Source organism: Aspergillus aculeatus (assembly GCF_001890905.1).
Source record: "Aspergillus aculeatus ATCC 16872 unplaced genomic scaffold ASPACscaffold_7, whole genome shotgun sequence".
Lineage (NCBI taxonomy): Eukaryota > Fungi > Ascomycota > Eurotiomycetes > Eurotiales > Aspergillaceae > Aspergillus > Aspergillus aculeatus.
The window spans coordinates 173858-196451 of record NW_017962982.1 but is presented as its reverse complement, the minus strand read 5'-3'; the positions used below and the strand labels follow the sequence as shown (position 1 = coordinate 196451).

Here is a 22594-nt window from a genome sequence, read left to right as displayed (position 1 = left end):
AGTAGCTGTTAGATCTTTAACTTAATTGAAGCTGAACGCGACGCGCCTCGAGGTGGAGGAGGGGGGGAGGAGACGTGTAGGGAGAAGGAAAGAAGAGTAGAACAAGACGATGGAGGGGAAAGAGGAGAATGCGATTGTCGCATCAACCAATTATCAGGCAATAATGGAGCCTACAGCCTTGCATTGGTGGTGAATCGGTGATTAGTGCCTGGAAGTATAGCTCACTGGAGTGAAGTTACTGGGCCAAGCTGAAGGTAAACTTGGAACCGGAAACCTTTGAATTGAGTTGAATGTTACCACTATTACCCTTTTGGGCCAAGGAATAAACACGAACTTGACGCGACTTTCCTCGACTTTCCTCGACTTCCTTCCAACTTCCTCCCCAACTCCCACATTCTCCATGCCTACTTATACATTACAGACTCCCATGGTCCCAATTTCTATTCCCCCCCCTCCCCTTACCACCCATTATCACTGCCACTTTCATCACCACCCTCCCACTTACCCCTACCTTCCTCGTTCCAGTCACTGTGCAGGCAGGAATGACCTTCTAGATACCTTCCAGTGTACGTGAGAGGCGTACTTGATTTACCCCGTCACAGATCTTCTGCCTCCCCCCCAACCGTCTACTTCGCCCACTTCAACCCTTGCCTGGTTGAAACTCTTTATATCTTCCTTCCGCCGGCTCGCTCGTTTCCCTTTCTCTGTCACATCCACCCCCGGCTCGAGTGACTTGGCTGGCTCCGATAACAAGATCGTGGCCCAGCTCGTATTAACTTTATTGAAACACACATCAATTACATACATACTATACTCACTTGCTTGCTGTCTCGATTCGCTCCTAATCCCGTCGATCATCCTCCGCCGCCAATCACCTTCCATCCTACCCGGTACTCCACGGCGTTGACCAAAACAGACTCGTCTGTCAGTCACTGCAACGCCCGATTCATTGCCCGGCCGGTCCCTGTCGGTCGCTCGCTCCTATTTTTACATCTTCCACCCTTTCCCCTTCTTCCACCTCCGACAGATTCTACTCAGTTGGTGCTTGCGACCACCACCACCCCTCGTCGACATGGCCGCTCTCACAATGACCCCGACCGCCGTTCGCCAGCCTTTCGCCAGCCTGGATGCACCTCGCATGCGTTCCTTGCTCCGGTCCAAGCTGAATTTGAAAAACAAACAAGATGGTATGTTTTGTGACCCATCACCTCCGCTCCGTCCGTGTCCTGATTGGGGTACTGACTGCCGTGGTTCAGGTGCCATCTTGTCCAAAAAGACCCAGCCAACAATGGATGTTGACTCGGAGAATATCGACCCAGTCACTCTTAAGCTCTCGACCAAGCGGAAGCGGACTATGGACGACGACGACTCCGAACCAGCGATCAAGATTTCTTCAAAGCCGTCCAAGACCTCCCGCGTTGTTCTGACCACCCTCGAACCAAGCACTGCTCCTCATATGCCTGCAACGCCATCCAAGCCGATTCTGTCTACTCCCAAGTCAGCTCCTATCCTCAAGCCTGCTGGACGCTCGCCTCAACCAAAGTCATGCAAATCTTCCTCTCGACGTTCCACCATCGCTAAGAGCCGACTTGAATCGACCGGTCGGAAAGCCGTTCACCGCCCCTTCTCCCTCGCGGCTGCCTTGTCGGGTCCAAAGCCCAAGCGCCAGTCCAATCCCAAAGCACCGGCTTCCTGGGCGTTCGATATCTATGTTGATAACGAGCAAGAGGAGATGACGAACCTCATGCAACACTCTACTTGCGTCCTGGACATCAATGATCAGCAGGGCAAAGTAGAGACCTCGGGTCGTGGCAAGGAGAACGTTCCACCTGTGGAACTGGGACTGGATCTGCCACGCTCTCGCGAGCAGGAGTCTCCTGCCGCCGCAGCACGCAAATCGGTCATGATGGAGGAGTCCCGAGCGCCTCTTGGAGACCTGAACGCCGCTGACTTCTACGGCGATGATTGCCATGCTTTCTCTTATGTCGTCATTTATGATGATGAGGAGACGGACGGCGCCGAGAAGAAGGCGCCACTCCACCCTTTGCCGCGCACTAGCCCTCGTTCCATCCCCAGCAAGCTTTCGAGTGTTTCTTCCATCTCTTCCCTCCTCGAGGCCTCTCTTCCATCTGAGGCTACCACCGACGCCAAGTCGGAGCCAACGGAGGCTGAGATTGAGATCTGGGAAAGCGCAAGTGCTGCGGAAGAAGCAGCTGAGGCAGATGAGGCAGCTGCTGAGTCATTCATTAGCGCTTGATGCGCGCTTTGCATCGCAAAAAAGGTGTTCTATTGGTTGTTATTTCGTCGTTGTCTTTGTTTTGGCGTCTGGAAAGCTTGAGAGTGCACTGCATCATTATATGGATACCCTACTGGCTACTGTCATTCTGATTTTCTTTTCTATGTTGATCTCATCCTCTTCGACCTACATCACCACGACTCAGCAACCCTCCCCTTGTGCTCCTTCGCGTTCGGAGGCCTACCTTCTCTCGTCTACCTTGACCATACTACCTACACCGCGCGAACTATATTTATCCGAGGCTGGACAGCTCATATTACTAACCCTTTCCCTCGCTCCTAACTCGATGAACGCCTGTGTCTGCATGTATCAGCTAATGGCCAGAGAATGTGTCATGCCCTTTAATGTCTTATACGAACCACCTACCTCTACTACCTATTTAAACTTAGAATAAATCTAGCTAGCTACAATAAATGAAACTTGATAAAATCTGATACCTTGTTAATATACTTGTGTACTTCAGTTGTATCTCAGCTCCCAGATAGTCGTAATCATCTGAAGGTATCAATGTCCTCATCTTGCTCACTCTCGCCCTCATCGTCCTCCTCCTCCGCCTCATCCTCATCCTCCTCCACTGCAGCCGACACCGCAGCGGCCGCTTCCGCCGCCTGAGCTTCCAACAACTCCTCCTGCTCATAAGCCTCCTCCTCCCCTTCACCCATCTCCTCCCCAACCTCCATTCCCTGTGTATCTATTTGCTCCTCTTCCTCCTCTTCCTCTTCCTCCTCGTCCTCCTCCACATCCTCTTCCTCCCCACCAACCACATCCTCCCGGAACTGCACCCGGCGCCCCGCCGCACTCCGCCGCGTAGCCATCCCCCGACCCCTCCGTCGCTTCCCCGCCCGCTTATCCGCGGCGGCCCGCTCCCGAAACGCCGGCGCACTCTTGATGATAGCGCGGATCTCCGTGGCCATCATGGTACTCTTGGAGGTGGCGGTGGCGGGATCCAACCAGAAGTCGGTGTTGATGGACTCCGGGGTGGCATAATCCGGTAAGGAGAGGATCTGCGCGAACTCGGCGTCGTCGGTGGCGCGGTCGTCCAGCAACGCCAGCACCTTGTGGCGCATGATGGTCTTGAACTTGGCCAGGGTGCCGTTCCCGTACCACCCGTCCGTCAGCACGTCGCACTTGTCGCGCAGGAAGCCCGGCGGCGGTGCTGCCGGGTTTTCGGATGGGAAGAGGATGTTGCGGAGGATCGGGTCCTGGATGTCGCAGTACATCCACATGCGGCCGTCCCGGGCCAGCGGCGGTTGGCCCGTGAAGAGGTGGGTGTCCGTGGGCAGCTGGCCCGGTTGGTGGTGCAGTTGGTTGTGGAAGGAGGCGGTCGGGTCGAATTGCGGGACCTCGTTGGGCCGGAAGTAGGCGTGGCGGCGGGCGCCGTCTTTGTTGTTGTTGATGCCAGTAGTGCTGGCGCCGAAGTAGCCGTCGCGCGCGACGTCGGCGTCGCGCGGTTGGATCTGGAACATCAGCGTCTGGTAGATGTGGTTCTCGGGGGAGGTGCGCGGGTCGTGTGAGAACCGGATGATCGCGTCGCGCCACGGTCCTGAGCGGAAGACGTAGCCTACGTAGGGGATCGCGTGCCGTAGGGCGTATCGCTTCTCGACGGTGGGCAGCGCGTTGCGTAGACCTCGTCGCGTCCAGGCCGGTCGCGAGCTGAAGAGGCCCTGCAGGATCGTGATGGTTTCTTGCAGTGTGGGGTCCAGGGTCGAGATTGGGGGGCAGTTGTCCCGCGGTTGCGTGGGGACTTCGGGGATGTCGTAGGGGACGAGGTGCGTGTGCACCTTTACCGTGCGTTGGGTGTTCACGGTTGTGATTTTGCCGGTGGTGTCGATGGATTTCTGCATGGTTGGGTTTTGGCGGTAGCTTGGGAAGGGATGTTAGTTTTGGTGGTTTCGGGGTGGTGGTGGTGGTGGGCTTACATGTAGTTGAAGGGCAGGTCGCCGTGGCTGAAGGAGGGGGGAGGGATGATGTCCACATTCGAGGTGATTCCTTTGGTCATGTCCAGATCGAACTGTTTCATCTTCTCGTCTGTTTGGAGGGGGTTAGTTGATATTCACGTGTGCTTGGAGGCAGATGCAGCGGCTTACAGTCAAACGGCAAGATATGCTCGCGGAACTTGTTCGCAAATGCGCTCGATGCCGTCGAGAAGACAAAGTCGGGCATTCCTAACTGCGTTTAGTCCCTGTCGATGGATTTCAAAGGACCAGAAAAGTTCTCACCTCGAAACACATGCGTCCGCTCGATCATCCCTACCGGCTCTACTTGATACCCCCCGACATTGTCGCGAAGGCTCTGCAGCACCTCCCGCGCGCTGCGTCGCGGCGCTTCCACATGCCCCGTGGTGATGGGAACCCCGGCAAATGGCTCATCGGAGCCCTTCTTGCGTTTGCGACCCGTCCGCTTGGGCACTGTGACCTTGACTAGGATGTTGTTGGCCGTCGAGCTGATCGACTTCATCGGTCTGGACATGGCATCCTCCGGCCGGAGGAAGAGCCTGGCCGGGCTGTCCGCCTTGGGAGGGTTGAGGATCTAGTCTGCATTGTCAGATGAGTGGTGTCTTGTATGTGTATTCTGGAGTCTCTTAGGCTATTTTGCTTACTCGCGTGATGCCTGCATCGCCGCGGAGGGTGTCAAGGGCTTTGTCGACATTTTTGATAATAGCGGGATGTTCCACGCTGACCATGCGGCGAGCGGGGATAGAATAGAACGGAGCCGTTCTGGACTCCGTGGAGTCTGTCATGGCAATTTTTTTTGGGGGGGGGTGTTTTATGGTGCGGTTTATAGATCCGATGGTCGACCGCGTGCTCAATATATTTTCGGTGGAGTAAACCAGAGTATGCGGACGGAGAGATGCGCGCTCATGTGACGTCAGTTGTTGAAAATTGTGATATCCCTTCTTCCACACGGAGGAAATCTCCAGTGGACCACTGATCAAAATCTGCAGAAGCGGTAGAAGCGACTAACCTATAGGACTATCACCACCTATTCAGGAGAATCTCGTCTCGTCGAGGTGGCATTGGGGTGGTGGAATCTATCCGCACAGCACGTGACCGGCATCACAATCCATGGAGAAAAACTCATCCCGAACTGGAACGCCTCAGTCATCGTAGACTGACGGTCTGAAACAGACTAGACCATCGTCCATCTAGCTGGAGATTAGTGCTTCCGTGGTAAACCGTTAGATGACTTCGGGAGACCGATAGACAACTATTTTAGTATCCATCTCACGTATCACGTAAATTGTGCCAGTACGTTCTATTGCATATATGCACAGTCCTGGATGTATGTATACTGTAGTGCAGAGTAGTCCATAGTCCGTAGACCAACCGGAACCACTGTGATTCACTTTGCCTGTTCCTTTGGAACCAACTGCAGTTCAGGTGCAGCAGCAACACTCAGTCCAGTCCGAGCGCTTCTTCTCATCTCAGCCACAGCCCAGCATTCGATGACCTTGACCTTGCTCTCTCACTCGCTCACTCATCGCTTCTCACTCATTTACTCACCCCCCTTCCGAGACCCCCCAAACCTTCATACTACTTCTTCCATTCCCGTTGACAGCTAAGCTACGCTACGCTACTCTACGCTACTTTTTTTGCTTCCCCGCCTCGTGTCTCATCTGGTCTGTCAGACCGATCTGTTCGAAGCAATCTCATCTCGTCATCTCTATCAATTATCATCTTCTTTGTCCCTCGTGGATTGTTGACCGTGCAGTTTGATTTACTTTTCTCTTCCCCCCCCCGGGGCTCTTGTTGCACCCCCGCTCTCTAAGCCAAACCCGCTAAGCGACCACGGCAAAGGCGATCGACCGACTGCCAACTGACTGACCGGCAACTGCGCTGCTACTCCCTATACCGCTCCCATTCGCGCCAACGAGAGACAGAGAGAGAGAGACAGCAGTGTGAGAGATCCTCCTCTTTCCACTTTCCCACCCAACAATCTGAACCCCCCCCCCGCCTCACTCCCTCTCCAATCGTCCCAGCTCGAATCTCTTAAGGTAAGTCCTGCAGCTTATAGTTTCTTGTTCCATTTCTGCTTCCCGATCCACCCCTTGTTTGTTTTCCAATTCTCTCACTGCGGTCCCTCGACCACCTCGAACGCCTGTTCTTTTGAATTGCCCGCTATTCTGCCCGGTGCTGCTTTGCGTCCCAAGCATTCAATAATTCCCCCTCACCACTCTCCCCCATCCTACCACGCATTACCTTCCATCGCCTGCCTTCCGAAGAAATTGATACAAATCCACCTTGAAGATTACCGTCTCTCTTCATTTCGAAATAAGCGCTATGCTGCGTTGTGTTGTGGCTGCAAATGCTCATGTGGTCATTCCTAGGCCGACATAAACAAATCCCGACGTGGCTCTCCTGAATCGTCTCCGCCCTGCCCGACTCCATCCCTCCTGCTAGGGTGCGGCTTCTTGCTGCACTGGCACCGAGTCCCCGAACCGAGTACATGTGGCTGTTCGTTTAGTCGTCAAGATGAAGGGTTTCAGACAGAGAGTGGTGAGTTCGCCCTCGTCGCCTTCCGCCCCTTAGCTGTTCCCCGCCTCCGCCATCTCCCTCCAGATTCGCCGGCCGACCGCCCGAATTGGGCTGACCTCCATAGCACGAGCAGTTGTCGAGGGCGAAAGACGCGAACAAATCCTCCAAGAAGAAAGACTCCTCCCACGCCTCCGCCCAGAACAACGCCGCCCTCGGAGTTCACCATGGCCAGCAATCTTCTTCCCCCAACCAGGGCACCCCGACCTCGTCCACAACTTCCGTGAATGATACCAGAGGAAAGTCGCCGGAGAGTTCTGCGCAGACCGGAATCTACCCCCCTGGTTAGTATTCCAATTTGCAGCCCCGAAGCGTTGCTGGTCAACCGGTGGCTAACGGTGGTCCAGGTACTCCTACCAAGCAGGGACAGCCGATGGCTCCTAGCGTGGTCATCAGCCCAAGTGGCCCAGTAAGTCATCTCACTCCTGATCTGAATGGCGTGCGCGTCAATGCTTGCCGCTCGTGAGCCCATCTGACCGTACTTTTTACGCAGCATCATGTCCCCCCTCCCGGTGCGGCCGAGACAATGCCAGGCGACCTGGCTCCTCCTAGGAAGTCCCATGTCTTCGATCGCCTTCAGACAACGCCTAAAGATATGTCCGAAGGCATCAGAACCCCCAAGCGCCAGCATTCGTCGCGATTTGATATCTCCGACCAGCGTCAGCGCGAGCTCGAGAAACTCCCTGGCTTCCACGAAGTCCCACCCAATAGACGTCAGGACCTGTTCATGCAGAAGATTGACCAGTGCAACATCATTTTCGACTTCAATGACCCGACGGCTGATATGAAGTCTAAGGAAATCAAGAGACTGGCGCTCCACGAACTCTTAGATTATATCGCCAACAATCGCTCCGTCATCACAGAACCGATGTACCCCCGAGTCGTCGAGATGTTCGCCAAGAACCTTTTCCGACCCATTCCACCTCCAGTGACTCCTCAGGGAGAGGCTTTCGACCCGGAAGAGGACGAGCCGGTCCTGGAAGTCGCGTGGCCGCATATCCAGGTGGTCTACGAGTTCTTCCTGCGATTCATCGAAAGCCAAGATTTCAACACCAACATCGCCAAGGCATACATCGATCACCATTTCGTTCTGCAGGTAGGCCGCCCGACCGCATTGTTTAGTCAAAACAAGAACTCGGACCACTAACACTCCTCCAGTTGCTCGAGCTGTTCGACTCGGAAGATCCCCGCGAACGCGATTTCCTCAAGACTACCCTGCATCGGATCTACGGAAAGTTCCTGAATCTGCGCTCGTACATTCGTCGATCTATCAACAACGTCTTCTTCCAGTTCACATACGAGACCGAGCGGTTCAATGGCATTGCCGAATTGTTGGAAATTCTCGGCTCGATTATCAATGGATTTGCCCTTCCCTTGAAGGAGGAGCACAAGCTGTTCCTCACCAGGGTTTTGCTTCCTCTGCACAAAGTCAAGAGTCTTAGCATGTATCACCCGCAGCTGGCCTACTGTATTGTTCAGTTTCTCGAAAAGGACTCGACTTTGACGGAAGATGTGAGTAACCCCTCTACGCCTGCCTTATGGGAGGCGATTCTTGAGCAGATGCTAACATTGAATTAGGTCGTTCTTGGACTGCTGCGTTACTGGCCTAAGACCAACAGTACCAAGGAAGTCATGTATCTCAACGAAGTTGAGGATATATTCGAGGTGATGGATCCCGCCGAGTTCGCCAAGGTGCAGGTACCCTTGTTTCAACAACTCGCCAAGTCGGTGGCCAGTCCGCACTTCCAGGTATGAGATATCTGTCTCCGATTGTGACGTGTACCGAAGCTAACTGCGGGTAAGGTTGCGGAACGTGCACTGTACTTTTGGAACAACGAATATTTCTGCAACCTCGTCAGTGACAATGTGGAGATCATCCTGCCGATCATGTTTCCACCGTTGTATGAAAACTCTAAAGGTCACTGGAACCGGTATGTCTTCGCGTCCTTGCAGCCCACCAGTCCCTCTTGTGCTGATTTCCGGGTCCGTACAGAACAATCCACAGTATGGTCTACAATGCCATGAAAATGTTCATGGAAATCAACCCCCAGCTGTTCGATGAGTGCTCCCATGAGTACAACGAGCGGCAGAATAGTGCCGAACAGCGGGAGCAGAGCCGGCAGACTAAATGGGAGAAGGTGTTGGAACAGGCCAACGAACGGAAGAATGGGGTCGCGCCTCCCCCACAGTGCCAGATCGCGGAGATTCCCGTTCAGCTGGACGACATCGATGCGGTCACCCAAGACAGCCAAAAGCGCCTTCATGCCCTGAAATTGGATGATTCAGAGGCATCGACGGAGCGGAGTTCGCGGGAGAACACGGCGACCTCGGTGAGTGATGGACTTCCTTGAATGCCTGTGTGGTCATGCTTCAACCGTGACGTTATCGCATCACGCTAGGTGCCCTCCATCACCCTGATTTGTCGTTGTCTTTGCTAAGAGTTCCTCGGTTTCCCTGTACAGCAAGCGTGATTCTAATGTTGAAACGTCCGTTTGCTTCAGAGACGGCGCCGCGGCGGCCTTGATGAATCTCGGAGACGAAGAAGTGGTAGCGCAAGTGAGATTCGACCTCGTGTAGATCGACGGCGGTCGGCTGGCTCTAGCGCTGCTTTCTCGATCTTGTCACGAAGCAATTCTGTCAAGTGACAGTCGATTTAATGGTATTTCCCTGCTAGATTTCCTGCAATGATGGCATAGCGACTATGAGCTGCGATGAAGTGTACTCGATCTTCTCTGGTTTTACGTTCGGTTCACCCCTTTGTTCGCGCTCTTCATCATGCCTTTCTATCTTCGTTCTTCTTCTCCTCCCCCCATTTTCTTTTTATTCCTTTCAATTCTCATCTTTGTGTACATGGCCTTCAATATTCTTGTGTCCCAGCGTGCACGTGGCTCGCCACGCCCGGGTGCAATTCAGCGGACGTTGTTGTCAGTTGGACTACTAGAACTGTGTTCGGGTCTGGAAAACGGGTGAATGGCGTTTCCCCTCGGTCGACGTTGATGTCGACGACCTCTTTTGAGTTTTAAAACATGAAGTATTTATGGCATAGCCTTCAACCAGATTCAATTAATTCCTAGAGTCCAAAGTGTCCCTACTATCTTCTCTGGACAAGTGCGACCTGGTACGGTAAATCATGGATATGTACTAGTAAGTACCTGGTTTGGTGCCTGCAACACGTGCCCGTGCCTCGTTTAGCGACCCTCTTTTGACGGCGTCATGACTAGTACTCGAGTACGATTTGCTCATCAATCGAGGGGTAGCTGGGACAGACGCGCGCTTGCCGGGCTGGAGGAACGAAGATCCGGGATTGCCTGTTTCGGCCTAGTGTTCCGTTCGGGGTCTCTGCGATACCCGCGTTCTGCTCTGCTGCTTTCTGTTCCTGTCGGTTTGCAGGCCATCCAATTTGCGCTCAATCATCATTCTCTTGATTCTTTCTCTCCTCCCTTCCTCTCCTTACCTCGCCCGCGCCGATAATTCGTGTCTCCGCCTCGCTCCCTTCTACCACTCGCCTCTCGTCCTGTAAACAGCGAGCGCAATTAATGACTTAACGATTGTATCCTTCTATCTCACAAGGCGCTTTCCGTCGCTGGGCGTGTCGAGATAGTTCCACTCTCACGGATTCGCACATGAATACAATACACCACGCGGATCGTGCTGGCTTTCACCCCAAGGCCGGCCTTGTGGCCTGGCAGTATCTATAATCCCGCATCACTCCTTGACTCCCTGTGAGGGGCACTAATCAACCATGGAGCGAAACATCGACATTTACGCCGCTAAACTCGGCGATGAGAAGCTCGGTATGCTTGATTCTCGAGCTTCCCCACGGGCAACTCCCGGGTCTGCATCGACTCGAGCTTAACCCAGCCCCACCGGCCAAGTGCTGACTTGCCTGGTTTACAGATATCAAGTTACGAGCCAACGTCGCCGTTGAACTACGAGACAGTATAGAGCCGCTATGCTCCGGCGCAAGCTATCCCATCTTCCTTTCCAAGCTATGGCCCGTGTTCAAGAATATCTTGAAGGGCGAACCGGTCTTCACAAACTTGTCCTTCGAGCAGGTGAGTCAGGGATCATGGACAGTCCGCAGTCACCCATGACCCCGGAGCTTACGCAACTCGCCTGGAAACAGAAATTACGGAATTATATCCTCGAGACGCTACACAGACTCCCAATGGCATCTCCCGATGTTGAACCGTACGCCGCTGATATGGTCGACCTGTTGATGGATCTTGTCCGAATTGAAAACGAAGAGAACGCGGTGCTCTGCATGAAGACGATTATGGACCTGGAGAGGAATCAAGCCAAGGCAACAGCAGCACGGGTCCAACCCTTCCTAGCCCTGATCCAAGAGATGTTTCAGATGATGGAGCAGGTGGTACGCGACACGTTTGACACGCCAAATCAAGCGACTCCCTCCGGGATGCCTTCGACCCCGAGTGCCACGGCCCAGAACTTCCAATCGCCCCGACCAAGCTCGCCAGCCACTTCCGTCTCAGATCTCGGACCGGATCAACAGGCCAACAATATTCTTCTGCGGGGTATGCAGTCGTTCAAGGTCCTTGCGGAATGTCCGATCATTGTCGTCTCGATCTTCCAGACTCACCGGAACTCGGTCGCAGCGAACGTCAAGCTTTTTGTGCCATTGATCAAAAGCATTCTTCTCCTACAAGCCAAGCCGCAGGAGCGGGCGCACGCAGAGGCCGCAGCTCAGGGAACGATATTCACTGGCGTTTGCAAGGAGATCAAGAATCGAGCTGCGTTTGGTGAATTCATTACAGCACAGGTCAAGACGATGAGCTTTTTGGCGTACCTGCTCCGCATGTATGCCCAACAGCTCCAGGACTTCCTCCCAACTCTCCCTTCAGTCGTGGTTCGACTTTTGCAGGACTGCCCTCGAGAAAAGTCCAGCGCTAGGAAGGAACTACTTGTTGCCATTCGTCACATCATCAACTTCAACTACCGCAAGATCTTTCTGGAGAAGATTGACGAGCTTCTGGACGAACGCACTCTCATTGGCGACGGACTTACTGTCTATGAGACAATGAGGCCTCTCGCCTACAGTATGCTCGCTGACTTGATTCACCATGTGCGAGACCATTTGACTCGGGACCAAATTCGACGGACTGTTGAGGTTTACACCAAGAACATGCATGACGATTTTCCGGGAACGAGCTTCCAGACTATGAGCGCTAAGCTGCTGCTGAACATGGCCGAGCGCATTGCCAAGCTTGAAGACAAGCGAGAAGCCCGATACTTCCTAATCATGATCCTGGATGCCATTGGTGACAAGTTCGCCTCAATGAACTACCAATTCAACAATGCTGTTAAAGTCTCAAAGATGTACAAAGAGACCAAGAAGGATCTGGAGCCTTCTGCAGAGAAGTATCTCGCGGAGAAAGAGTTTCCTCCTGACTGGGATGAGATTGATATCTTCTCGGCTTCGCCAATCAAGACATCTAACCCTCGTGATCGTGGCGGCGATCCGGTGTCAGACAACATCTTCCTTTTCAAGAATCTTATCAATGGCTTGAAAACCATATTTCATCAGCTCAAGAATTGCAACCCGGAGCATATTCAAATAGACCCAAACAGCGTGCCGATCAACTGGTCCGAAGTCTCATATGGATACAATGCCGAGGAAGTGCGCGTCATCAAGAAGCTATTCCACGAGGGAGCACGAGTGTTCAGATACTACGGGGTCGACCAGTCACCACCGGAGGTAAATTACTCGTCTCCCTTCGACTTCCTTGCCAGTCAGTACACGGCTCCAATGTCACGGGAGGAGAAGGAGCTCCTGGAGAGCTTCGGCACTGTCTTCCACTGCATTGATACCGCTACGTTTCATGAAGTCTTTCACTCCGAGATACCGTATCTTCATGAGCTCATGTTTGAGCATGGCGCTTTGCTTCACCTACCTCAGTTCTTCTTGGCTAGCGAAGCCACGTCTCCTGCCTTCTCGGGAATGGTATTACAATATCTCATGGACCGCATACACGAAGTGGGCACTTCCGACATGACCAAAGCAAAGATTCTGCTGAGAATGTTCAAGCTTTCTTTCATGGCAGTTACTCTGTTTTCGGTTCAGAACGAGCAGGTCTTGCACCCACATGTGACCAAGATTGTTACCAAGTGCATAGAGCTCTCGGTCACTGCCGAGGAACCCATGAATTACTTCCTGCTGCTGCGATCGCTCTTCCGTAGCATTGGAGGCGGTCGCTTCGAGCTTCTGTACAAGGAAATCCTGCCTTTGCTAGAAATGCTGCTTGAGACATTCAACAATCTCTTGGTGGCTGCTCGAAAACCACAAGAGCGTGATTTATATGTGGAGCTTACGCTCACGGTTCCTGCTCGTCTGAGTCATCTGTTACCGCATCTCAGCTATCTCATGCGTCCTATCGTGGTGGCGCTGCGTGCGGACTCGGATCTTGTAGGTCAGGGTCTGAGAACCCTCGAATTATGCGTGGACAACCTCACTGCCGATTATCTGGACCCTATTATGGCTCCTATAATGGACGATCTGATGACAGCGTTGTGGGATCACTTGCGTCCGCATCCCTACAACCATTTTCATGCCCACACGACCATGCGCATCCTAGGCAAGCTCGGTGGTCGCAATCGCAAGTTCCTCAATCATCCTCCGGACCTCACTTTTGAACAGTTCGCCGACGACGCGCCAAGTTTCGACATCAAACTTATTGGCCCCAGCGAGAAGCGGCCGTTCCCAATCGATATTGGTCTGGACCTGGCAATCGCCAAGTTGATGGAAGTTGCCAAGAACGACTCGGGGCAGGCATCTGACAACTATTACAAGCAGCAGGCATTCCGCATGGTCTCGTCGCAGCTCAAGCTCTACATCGGTTACGAGAATCTACCTGAGGATCTGGGCTCACTCATTCGTCTGCACGCAAACGATTTGTTTGACAGCAAGACCACCTCCATGGCTGATGTATTAGAGAAGTCAGAACGCTCAAGCTCTATTCCCAAGAAGCTAGGTCAAGAAGCCTCCCTGAAGAAACTTCTTAAGGCATGTATATACGCCATAACCATTCCGGAATTAGAGCAGTCTGCAACGGCTTTTGTCGCGGATGTCTGCAAGCACTTCGCCGTCGTGGAGGTTGGTCGCGCACTCGCCCAAGCTCGGCATACCCGCAAGCCTTTCGACGTCAATAGTGGCGAGGGTCCCGTGTATCTCGACTCACGTGTCCTGGCCGAAGCAGTCGTCGAGTCGCTTTCGTCCGACAATGCACAGGTTCGCGAGGGAGCCGAGGCGGCCATGCAAGTGATGAAAGACGCTGCCGCCATCATATTTGGCGCTCCAGAGCGAGTGGCAAAGCTGCCGTTCTTTCAACACCTTGGGCGCGTGTTCTGTCATAGCTGTCATAGCGAGGAGTGGTTTACTAAAGCTGGAGGAAGCTTCGGTATCCATCTATTCGCGACCAAGCTTGATCTAGGAGATGCATGGCTCCTTGACAAACAGGTTGATTTTGTCAGGGCGCTCATGTATGTCATTAAGGACACTCCAGCTGACTTGCCAGCCAGTACGCGAGTCAGGGCCCAAGAAACGCTGGACCTGATTCTGCGCAGATGCTGCAAGAGCTTGTCCCTCGAGGACCTCAAAACCGAGAAGAGCCGCTTGTATTCTTTGTGCGGTCACTTTGTTTACGAACTGTCGCACATGAACAAGCAGGTTCGTGAGACCTCGCGGCGTAGTTTCTCCACCGTTGCTGAAGTCCTGGGGTGCCAAGTCCACGAGCTTATCCTACCGGTAAAGGAGCGTCTCTTGCAATCTATCTTCAACAAGCCTCTGCGAGCGCTACCATTTCCCATTCAGATCGGCTTCATCGATGCTATCACCTACTGTCTCAGTCTTCATAACAACATTGTCACGTTTAATGACCCTCTCAACAGGCTTATGTTGGAATCGCTTGCTCTGGCCGATGCTGATGACGAATCCCTGGCCTCCAAGCCCAACGAGTTCAAGAACGCGGAGATGATTGTCAATCTGCGTGTCGCCTGCCTCCGTCTTCTGTCCATGGCAATGAGCTTCCAAGAGTTCGGCAACGCCCCGCAGAATTCTAGCCGTGCTCGCATAATTTCGGTCTTCTTCAAGTCCCTCTATTCTCGGTCGCCTGAGGTTATTGAAGCTGCAAATGCAGGACTTCGAGACGTCTTGACGCAGACCAACAAACTGCCAAAAGACCTTCTTCAGAATGGTCTCCGTCCTATCTTGATGAACCTGCAGGACCCGAAACGCCTGAGTGTCGCTGGGCTTGATGGACTTGCACGCTTGCTCACGCTGTTGACAAATTACTTCAAGGTTGAAATCGGCGCGCGTCTTCTGGACCATATGAAAGTCATTGCGGATGAGGCGACATTGCAGAAGGTATCCTTCAGCCTCGTTGAACAGAGTCCACCGATGAAGATTGTTGCCGCCATATTCAATATCTTTCACCTTCTTCCTCCGGCAGCTACGTCCTTCATGGATCACCTTGTGAACAAAGTCCTGGACCTTGAGGAGAAATTGCGTAGGACTTCCAACAGTCCTTTCAGGAAACCACTGGTGAAGTATATAAACCGCTATCCCAAGGAGAGTTTGACATTCTTTCTGGCTCGGTTCAAGGATGAGAGATTTGGCCGTTTCTTCGGTCAGGTCTTGGCTGATCCAGAAAGCGAGCCACTTCGCTCTGCTGTGGTCGCAGATACCGAAGGCTTCCAGACGGCAGCCTTTGCACAGGAAGGGACTGATGGCAAGAATACTGCTGGGATTAACGGAATCTACGTCGCTCACTCAATCTGCACATTTGAAGCAACCAAGCGCTGGTTAGTGTCTCATGCAGACTTGAGGACAAAGCTTTTGAGCACGGGACGCGACCTTGCGAGGAAGCTCCGCAGTGACAAGCTTCCCATCAATGAGCGGTTGAGGGTAGAGCAGGCTGAGGACCAACTGATGGACATTTTCACCAATTACCTCTCTGAATCGGTGCAAGATCTGGACTTCCTGTTTGAGGTCATTGATGGCCTTTCAGCCGAGGAACTCAAGCGGACGCTGGCTCTTCCCAGGTTCATCTACCGACACATCATCACGAATGAGTCCATTGATTACCGTCGCTCTGTTATTATGCGGTGCCTGGACTTGTACAGTCAGCGTTCGTGCTCCCAAAAGATGAAAACATATGCTTTCCGTCATCTGGTTAACCCCATCTTTGCCATGGATGTTCAAACGACATGGAACAGTCCTCCAAACAGCCCCAAGCTCATGGACAGAAGCATGACTGAGTTCATTCAGAGTCGGTTGTGGAAACCTCAACTTGCTGATCTGAGTGAGGAATCCAACCAGGCTGGTGTCGACCATTCTCGCATGGAGCTCCTTCAGTTGTCAGCCTTGTTGATCAAATACCATCATCAGACAGTGCAGGATTCGCGTAAGGATATCATCAAGTTTGCCTGGAACTATATCCGTCTTGAAGATATCATCAACAAGTATGGAGCATATGTTCTCATCAGCTATTTCATTGCCCACTACGAGACTCCCTTCAAGATTGTTGTTCAGGTCTATGTGGCTTTGCTCCGAGCTCATCAGAATGAGGGTAAGGCACTTGTTACGCAAGCTTTGGATGTCCTGGCTCCAGTCTTGCCAACTAGGATTCTGTCGGCAAGCGGCAATCAAGGCCCGGACTTTCGCTACCCTCTGTGGGCGAAATGGCCTCGGCGCATTCTAGCAGAAGAAACCGCAAACCTGCAGCAAGTGATGAGCATTTTTCAGTTCCTCGTCCGTCATCCGGATCTCTTCTACGAGTCGAGAGAGCACTTTGTTCCACTCATTGTGCCTTCTCTTTCTAAGATAGCCGCCCCTGCTAGTCCGTCTAATGAGGGCAAAAAACTTGCTTTAAATCTCATTAGTCTTATCTGGCACTGGGAGGAGAAGCGTGCTAAGGCAAGTCAGACTACCTTGTCGAACGGCGTCCTCGAGTCACCCAACGCAAAGAAGCGTAAGTTGGAAGATGGCCAGAGCACCTTGTCCCCATCCCCTGCGCTTGTACCTCCGCCTTCTCGTGATCGCTCAGATTACGCAGTCTCGGCTGATTTCCGAGCTTCCTTGACCAAATACCTTATCACTTTCATCACGACAATCCCCGAGAGATATCCTGTCCCGGCTGCTCGTATTCGGGAACTGCCATCGTCCAAGGCCCCACCCGTACCAACAGGCGAGATGGTGAAGAAAGCCGTTTTCCTGCTCAGGAACCTCCTTTCTCCAGAGTATTGGGGTGATTTGGATGTCGAGCTGTATCAGAAGGTGACAGAGCCTATCCTCGCTGGCGAGAAGGCAGATAAGCCTGATGAGAAGCATATCACGAGTATGATCAATGCTCTACAGGTTGTGCGGATTCTACTGGCATCCAAGCCCGATGACTGGATTGTTGCGCGTGTGCAGAGTATTCAAAAGCTGTTTGAGAAGCCTTTGCGGTCAGACAATCCGGAAATCCAGGATTGTCTTCATGGTCTTGAAGATGACATGGACATCTCTCCCAAACTCGAACCCCCAATCAGGCGTGTTCTCAATGCGCTACCGGATGATCAGCCCGAGGAGGAGGATGCAATGGATGTCGAGAATTCACCTTCCGAGTTTGTCACTTACCTGTCCACTATTGCGACTGAAACTCTCTCAGCAAACAATTATGTTTCGAGCCTCAATATCTTGTGGACCCTCTCAAAGAACAAGCCGGCCGAGATGGATACTCATATACCTCAGGTTATGAAGGCATTCTCCCAGAAATTAGCCAAAGAACATGTTGCAGCTTCGACCGCGAACCAAGGCCAATACCCGCCTGGATCAAAGCCACCGGAAGGAGTGCCCGAACAGCAAGAGTATGAGATTGGCGTTGACTTGATCTTCAAGACTATCGAATTGGTTTCCGTGCGCATGTCTCACCTCGGAGAGCAGAGACGACCTTTCTTGAGTGTTCTGGCGCAGCTGGTTGAGCGATCGCAGAACATCAAGCTTTGCAGCAAGGTCCTTGGTATGGTGGAGACCTGGATCTTCCATTCAACCGAGTCGTGGCCCACGCTGAAGGAAAAGACGGCTGTCTTGCACAAGATGCTGCTCTTCGAATCTCGTCCTGATCAGACGATGCTGAAGAAGTTCCTCGATCTTGTCATCAGGATCTACGAAGACTCCAAGATCACTCGCACGGAATTGACTGTGAGGCTGGAGCACGCTTTCTTGATTGGCACCAGAGCTCAAGATGTTGAGATGCGCAATCGCTTCATGACTATCTTCGACCGCAGTCTGACTCGCTTGGCTAGCTCTCGACTCAGCTATGTGTTGACTTGTCAGAACTGGGACACCCTTGCTGATTCTTTCTGGTTGGCGCAAGCCTCACATCTGGTCTTAGGCTGCGTGGATATGGCGTCTTCGGCCAGGTTGCACCCTGATGATTTCACTGTCTATCCTGTATCTTTTCTCTTTGGCAATGCCGAAAAGGATCCTCGTAAAGCTGATATTATGGTCGACACACAACTGGAAGCCTTCGTCACTGACCGCAAGCGATTCGTTGCAGAGATTGGTGATGTGAAGGCTCGCGACCTGGTGGAGCCTTTGGTTCAGCTTCAGCACACTGATCCTAATGTGTCCTACAAGCTCTGGACCACGCTCTTCCCCATTTTGTGGTCTACACTTTCGAGGGAGGATCGCATCGATCTTGAGAAGGGAGTGGTGACGCTCATTACTCGGGAGTACCATCAAAGACAGCTGGATAAGCGACCGAACGTTGTGCAGGCCTTGCTCGAGGGCGTTGTCCGAGCACGCCCGCGGTTCAAGATTCCTCCTCACGTTATGAAGTATCTCAGCCGAACCTACGATGCCTGGTATACGGCCGCTACATACCTCGAGGAATCAGCCATCAGTCCCATCATTGACACTCCTACTGTCCGTGAAAGTAATCTGGATGCTTTGGTCGAGGTATACGCTGGTCTGCAGGAAGACGATTTCTTCTACGGCACTTGGAGGCGTCGTTGCAAGTTTGTTGAAACAAATGCTGCTCTTTCGTACGAGCAACAAGGCATGTGGGACAAGGCTCAGCAACTCTACGAAAATGCCCAGATCAAGGCTCGCTCCGGAGCCATGCCCTTCTCCCAAGGGGAGTACTACCTGTGGGAGGACCACTGGTTGATCTGCGCACAGAAGTTGCAGCAGTGGGAAGTCCTGAGCGATTTCGCCAAGCATGAGAACTTGAACGACCTTCTGCTGGAGTCTGCTTGGAGAAACATCGAGAATTGGCAGAGCGAGGGTAGTAGGGAGCAGCTCGAATCTCTGATCAAGTCTGTCTCTGATGCACCCACTCCAAGACGCACATTCTTCCAGTCCTTCATGGCGTTGCTTCAGTTCCATATAAAGAAGGAGAATCTCCAGGACTTCAACGGTGTTTGTGATGAGTCTATCCAGCTGTCCATCCGCAAATGGCTCCAACTACCCAAGAGGATCACCAACGCCCACATCCCGATTCTGCAGCACTTCCAGCTTCTGGTTGAACTGCACGATGCCAGTCATATTTGCGCTAGTTTGTCTCAAACGAACGAACGCAATCTGGACACGAAGTCTGCTGAGCTTAAATTGCTGCTGGCAACGTGGAGAGATCGTCTGCCCAATCTGTGGGATGATATCAATGCTTGGCAAGACCTCGTTACATGGCGTCAGCATATCTTCCAGCTTATCAACGCGACCTATCTGAGTTTGTTGCCACCTCAGACGAATAATGTGGCTAGCAACTCGTACGCCTATCGCGGGTACCATGAGACGGCATGGATCATCAACCGTTTCGCTCATGTCGCTCGTAAGCATCAGATGCCTGAGGTATGCATCAACCAGCTTAGCCGCATCTATACTCTTCCGAACATCGAGATCCAGGAGGCATTCTTGAAGCTCCGCGAGCAAGCTAAGTGCCATTATCAGAATCCGAAGGAATTGAACAGTGGACTGGATGTGATCAACAACACCAACCTCAACTACTTCGGTGCGCAACAAAAAGCAGAGTTCTACACGCTCAAGGGTATGTTTCTTGCTAAGCTCAACCACGTCAATGAGGCAAATGAGGCGTTTGGTGTCGCGTTGTACTACGAATTGAGACTCGCAAAAGCGTGGTCTGAGTGGGGTCAGTATAGTGACCAACGGTTCAAGGCTGACCCCTCGGACTACGAGCTTGCAAGCAACGCTGTGAGTTGCTATCTAGAAGCTGCTGGTCTCTACAAGAATGCCAAATCTCGGAAGCTGCTGAGTCGCATCCTTTGGCTTCTAAGCCTGGACAATGAGGAAGGCCAGATTGCTCGAGCTTTCGAGAACTTCAAAGGTGATACACCGGTCTGGTACTGGATTACCTTCATTCCGCAGCTTCTCACCAGTCTTTCGCACCGTGAGGCGCGGCTGTGCAAGGCTGTTCTGGTCAAGATCGCGAAGCTGTTCCCACAGGCTCTCTTCTTCTTGCTTCGTACGAACAGGGAAGATATGCTCAACATCAAGAAACAGCATGACTCGAAGCAGGAGAAGCTCAGCCGCACCAGGGTCCACGGCCAACAACAGCAACAATCGTCACCTCTGGCCAAGACTGCACCGACAAGCACCGATGCCTCGCCTGCTCAAAACGCTCAGCCGAGCAGCGCTGTTCCCAGTCCAGCACAACCAAATGGTCAGCAAGGCACCCCTCAGCAGATACCCAATCAGGCTCAGCCCCATCCCGCAGGGGTCAATCAGGGCCAGCCTGCGAATCCAGCACAGATGAAGAATCCGAACATGCCACAGCAAGTGCCCGGCCAAGGCCAAATGCAGCAACCCCAGGGTCAGACTCAGGCTCCCGCACCGATGCAGAACCAGGCACCAAATCCAGGACAACCTCCAATGCAGCCGCAGCCGCAGCAGCAGCCACAAGTCCAGCAGCAACAGGGGCACCTTCAAGTGCCCGGTCAGAACGGTGTCCCTCAGCCGAATGCCAAGCCTCCTGGCACGGAGATTGAAAAGGAACCTCTCAAGAAGCCGTGGGAGTACTCCGATGAGATCATGTCTGGCCTCAAGACAGCATTTCCCCTGCTTGCTTTGTCCATGGAAACTATGGTCGACCAGATTCACAAGAACTTCAAATGCCCTCCTGATGAGGATGCGTACCGTCTCATTGTTGCCCTGTTAAACGACGGTCTGGCGTACGTTGGTCGGATGCCTGGCTCATATGCGCAAGACTTCAAGTTGCCGTCTGCCACTGAGGCGAATATTACTCGGTTCGCAGAGACTATCCTTCCAGCACATATCCGCAAGTCCTTCGAAGCCGACTTTGTTGTCAAGAAACCAACGATGTACGAGTACATCCACAAGCTTCGGCGTTGGCGTGATAAGTTCGAGGAAAAGCTGGACCGTCGACCCCAGAATCAGTTCCTGGAGACTTATTCTCCACACCTCAGCGAATTCCGATTCCTCAAGTTCGACGAGGTTGAGGTACCAGGCCAGTATTTGCTTCACAAGGATAAGAACCAGGACTTTGTTCGCATTGATAGGTTCTTGCCGGACATTGACCTCGTACGTGGCATCGGTGTCTGCCACCGCCGGTTGAAGATTCGGGGCCATGATGGTAGTGTGCACGCCTTCGCCGTGCAACACCCAGCTGCGCGACATTGTAGGCGAGAGGAGCGTATTTTGCAATTGTTCCGCATCTTCAACGGGATCCTGGGCAAGCGCAAGGAGAGCCGCCGGCGGAACTTGTACTTCCATCTGCCACTCATGGTTCCATTGGCGCCCCACATCCGCTTGGTTCGCGATGATCCGTCCTACATCTCTATGCAAGGGATCTATGAGGACTACTGCCGACGGGTTGGCATCAACAAAGACGAGCCTGTTCTCTTCACGATGGAGAAGATGAGATCACTGGCGGAAACGAAACAGAATGTGAGCGGATTCCCTCAATCTAGAATTTGGAACATGACTGACATATCCCAGCGTACTCTCGACCAACAGCAAGTGCTCCGAACTGAGATGCTCACAGCCATTCAGGAGAAGTGGGTTCCTAGCAACATTGTGCTCGATTACTTCCAGAGGATTTATCCGAACTTCTCGGACTTCTGGCTCTTCCGACGGCAATTTGCCTATCAGTACGCGGCGATCGCTTTCATGACCTACGTGATGCACATGGGTAATCGCTACCCTAACAAGATCATGATCTCGAGACAGACAGGCGACATCTGGGGCTCGGAGCTCATTCCCACCATCAACCCGGCCAAGGCGTTCTTCTACAACCCGGAGCAGGTGCCGTTCCGCTTCACGCCCAACATCCAGACCTTGCTGGGACCAATTGCAACCGAGGGTCTCTTTGCCTGCGCACTGATGGCGATTGCTCGGTGCCTCACAGAGCCACGACACGAGCTGGAGCAGCAACTGAGTGTTTTTGTCCGCGATGAAATGATGTTCTGGGCTACCGCGCAGCATCGTGGGGCGTTGCCACCTCCTCAGCTCCGCGATCTGGTCTACAACAATAGCGATATCATTGTCAACCGGGCAGTCAGTCTGGCTAGTCCTCCGGAGGGCAATCTGCCAGCGAACCAAACCACCATCGACCTCATCTCCAAGGCCGTCAACCCCCAACACCTTGCCTCGTGTGATGCTTTGTGGATGGCATACCTCTGATTTTTTTTTCTCTTGCGGCGTTTTGTTTAGTGTTCATTTATGATTTGCGGACGAGGCTTACGGGTCTGCTAAGTCAAATGGGAGTTTCCATTCTAGCGTGGCGCTTCGGGG

At 52.9% G+C, this 22594-nt stretch overlaps 4 protein-coding genes across 4 annotated transcripts; 3 read left to right on the top strand and 1 right to left on the bottom strand.

Annotated features, from left to right (window-relative positions):
* Positions 1-1072: 1072 nt before the first annotated feature.
* ASPACDRAFT_28376 (uncharacterized protein) lies at positions 1073-2257 on the top strand (the record flags this gene model as incomplete). The annotated part of the gene is made up of 2 exons (XM_020199556.1): positions 1073-1187; positions 1257-2257. The coding sequence occupies 2 exons, from the start codon at positions 1073-1075 to the stop codon at positions 2255-2257; spliced, it is 1116 nt and encodes a 371-aa protein (XP_020056466.1).
* A 438-nt stretch (positions 2258-2695) lies between these two features.
* Positions 2696-5057, bottom strand: ASPACDRAFT_118055 (transcription factor TFIIIC subunit TFC1). Its single transcript, XM_020196132.1, has 5 exons — positions 4896-5057; positions 4516-4825; positions 4384-4461; positions 4216-4324; positions 2696-4159 (listed from the first exon to the last, which is right to left on the bottom strand). Exons 1-5 carry the CDS (start codon positions 5034-5036, stop codon positions 2788-2790), a joined length of 2010 nt encoding a protein of 669 aa, XP_020056465.1. The 5' UTR covers positions 5037-5057; the 3' UTR covers positions 2696-2787.
* A 1216-nt stretch (positions 5058-6273) lies between these two features.
* Positions 6274-9898, top strand: ASPACDRAFT_78064 (protein phosphatase 2A regulatory subunit RTS1). Its single transcript, XM_020205097.1, has 10 exons — positions 6274-6290; positions 6624-6792; positions 6896-7112; positions 7176-7237; positions 7322-7924; positions 7987-8340; positions 8407-8577; positions 8632-8759; positions 8822-9158; positions 9330-9898. The coding sequence occupies exons 2-10, from the start codon at positions 6769-6771 to the stop codon at positions 9471-9473; spliced, it is 2040 nt and encodes a 679-aa protein (XP_020056464.1). The 5' UTR covers positions 6274-6290; positions 6624-6768; the 3' UTR covers positions 9474-9898.
* Positions 9899-10570: 672 nt separating this feature from the next.
* ASPACDRAFT_28206 (histone acetyltransferase TRA1) lies at positions 10571-22483 on the top strand (the record flags this gene model as incomplete). Its single annotated transcript, XM_020199547.1, has 3 exons — positions 10571-10622; positions 10726-10883; positions 10955-22483. 3 exons carry the CDS (start codon positions 10571-10573, stop codon positions 22481-22483), a joined length of 11739 nt encoding a protein of 3912 aa, XP_020056463.1.
* Positions 22484-22594: the final 111 nt, after the last annotated feature.

Coding starts and splice junctions, on each gene's coding strand:
- ASPACDRAFT_118055 (XM_020196132.1), bottom strand. CDS start 5,036: ATGACAGACTCCACGGAGTCCAGAACGGCTCCGTTCTATTCTATCCCC. Junction 4,325..4,383: donor GCATATCTTGCCGTTTGACT/GTAAGCCGCTGC, acceptor CCCTCCAAACAG/ACGAGAAGATGAAACAGTTC. Junction 4,160..4,215: donor GACCTGCCCTTCAACTACAT/GTAAGCCCACCA, acceptor TCCCTTCCCAAG/CTACCGCCAAAACCCAACCA.
- ASPACDRAFT_78064 (XM_020205097.1), top strand. CDS start 6,769: ATGAAGGGTTTCAGACAGAGAGTG. Junction 8,578..8,631: donor TGGCCAGTCCGCACTTCCAG/GTATGAGATATC, acceptor ACTGCGGGTAAG/GTTGCGGAACGTGCACTGTA. Junction 9,159..9,329: donor GGGAGAACACGGCGACCTCG/GTGAGTGATGGA, acceptor CGTTTGCTTCAG/AGACGGCGCCGCGGCGGCCT.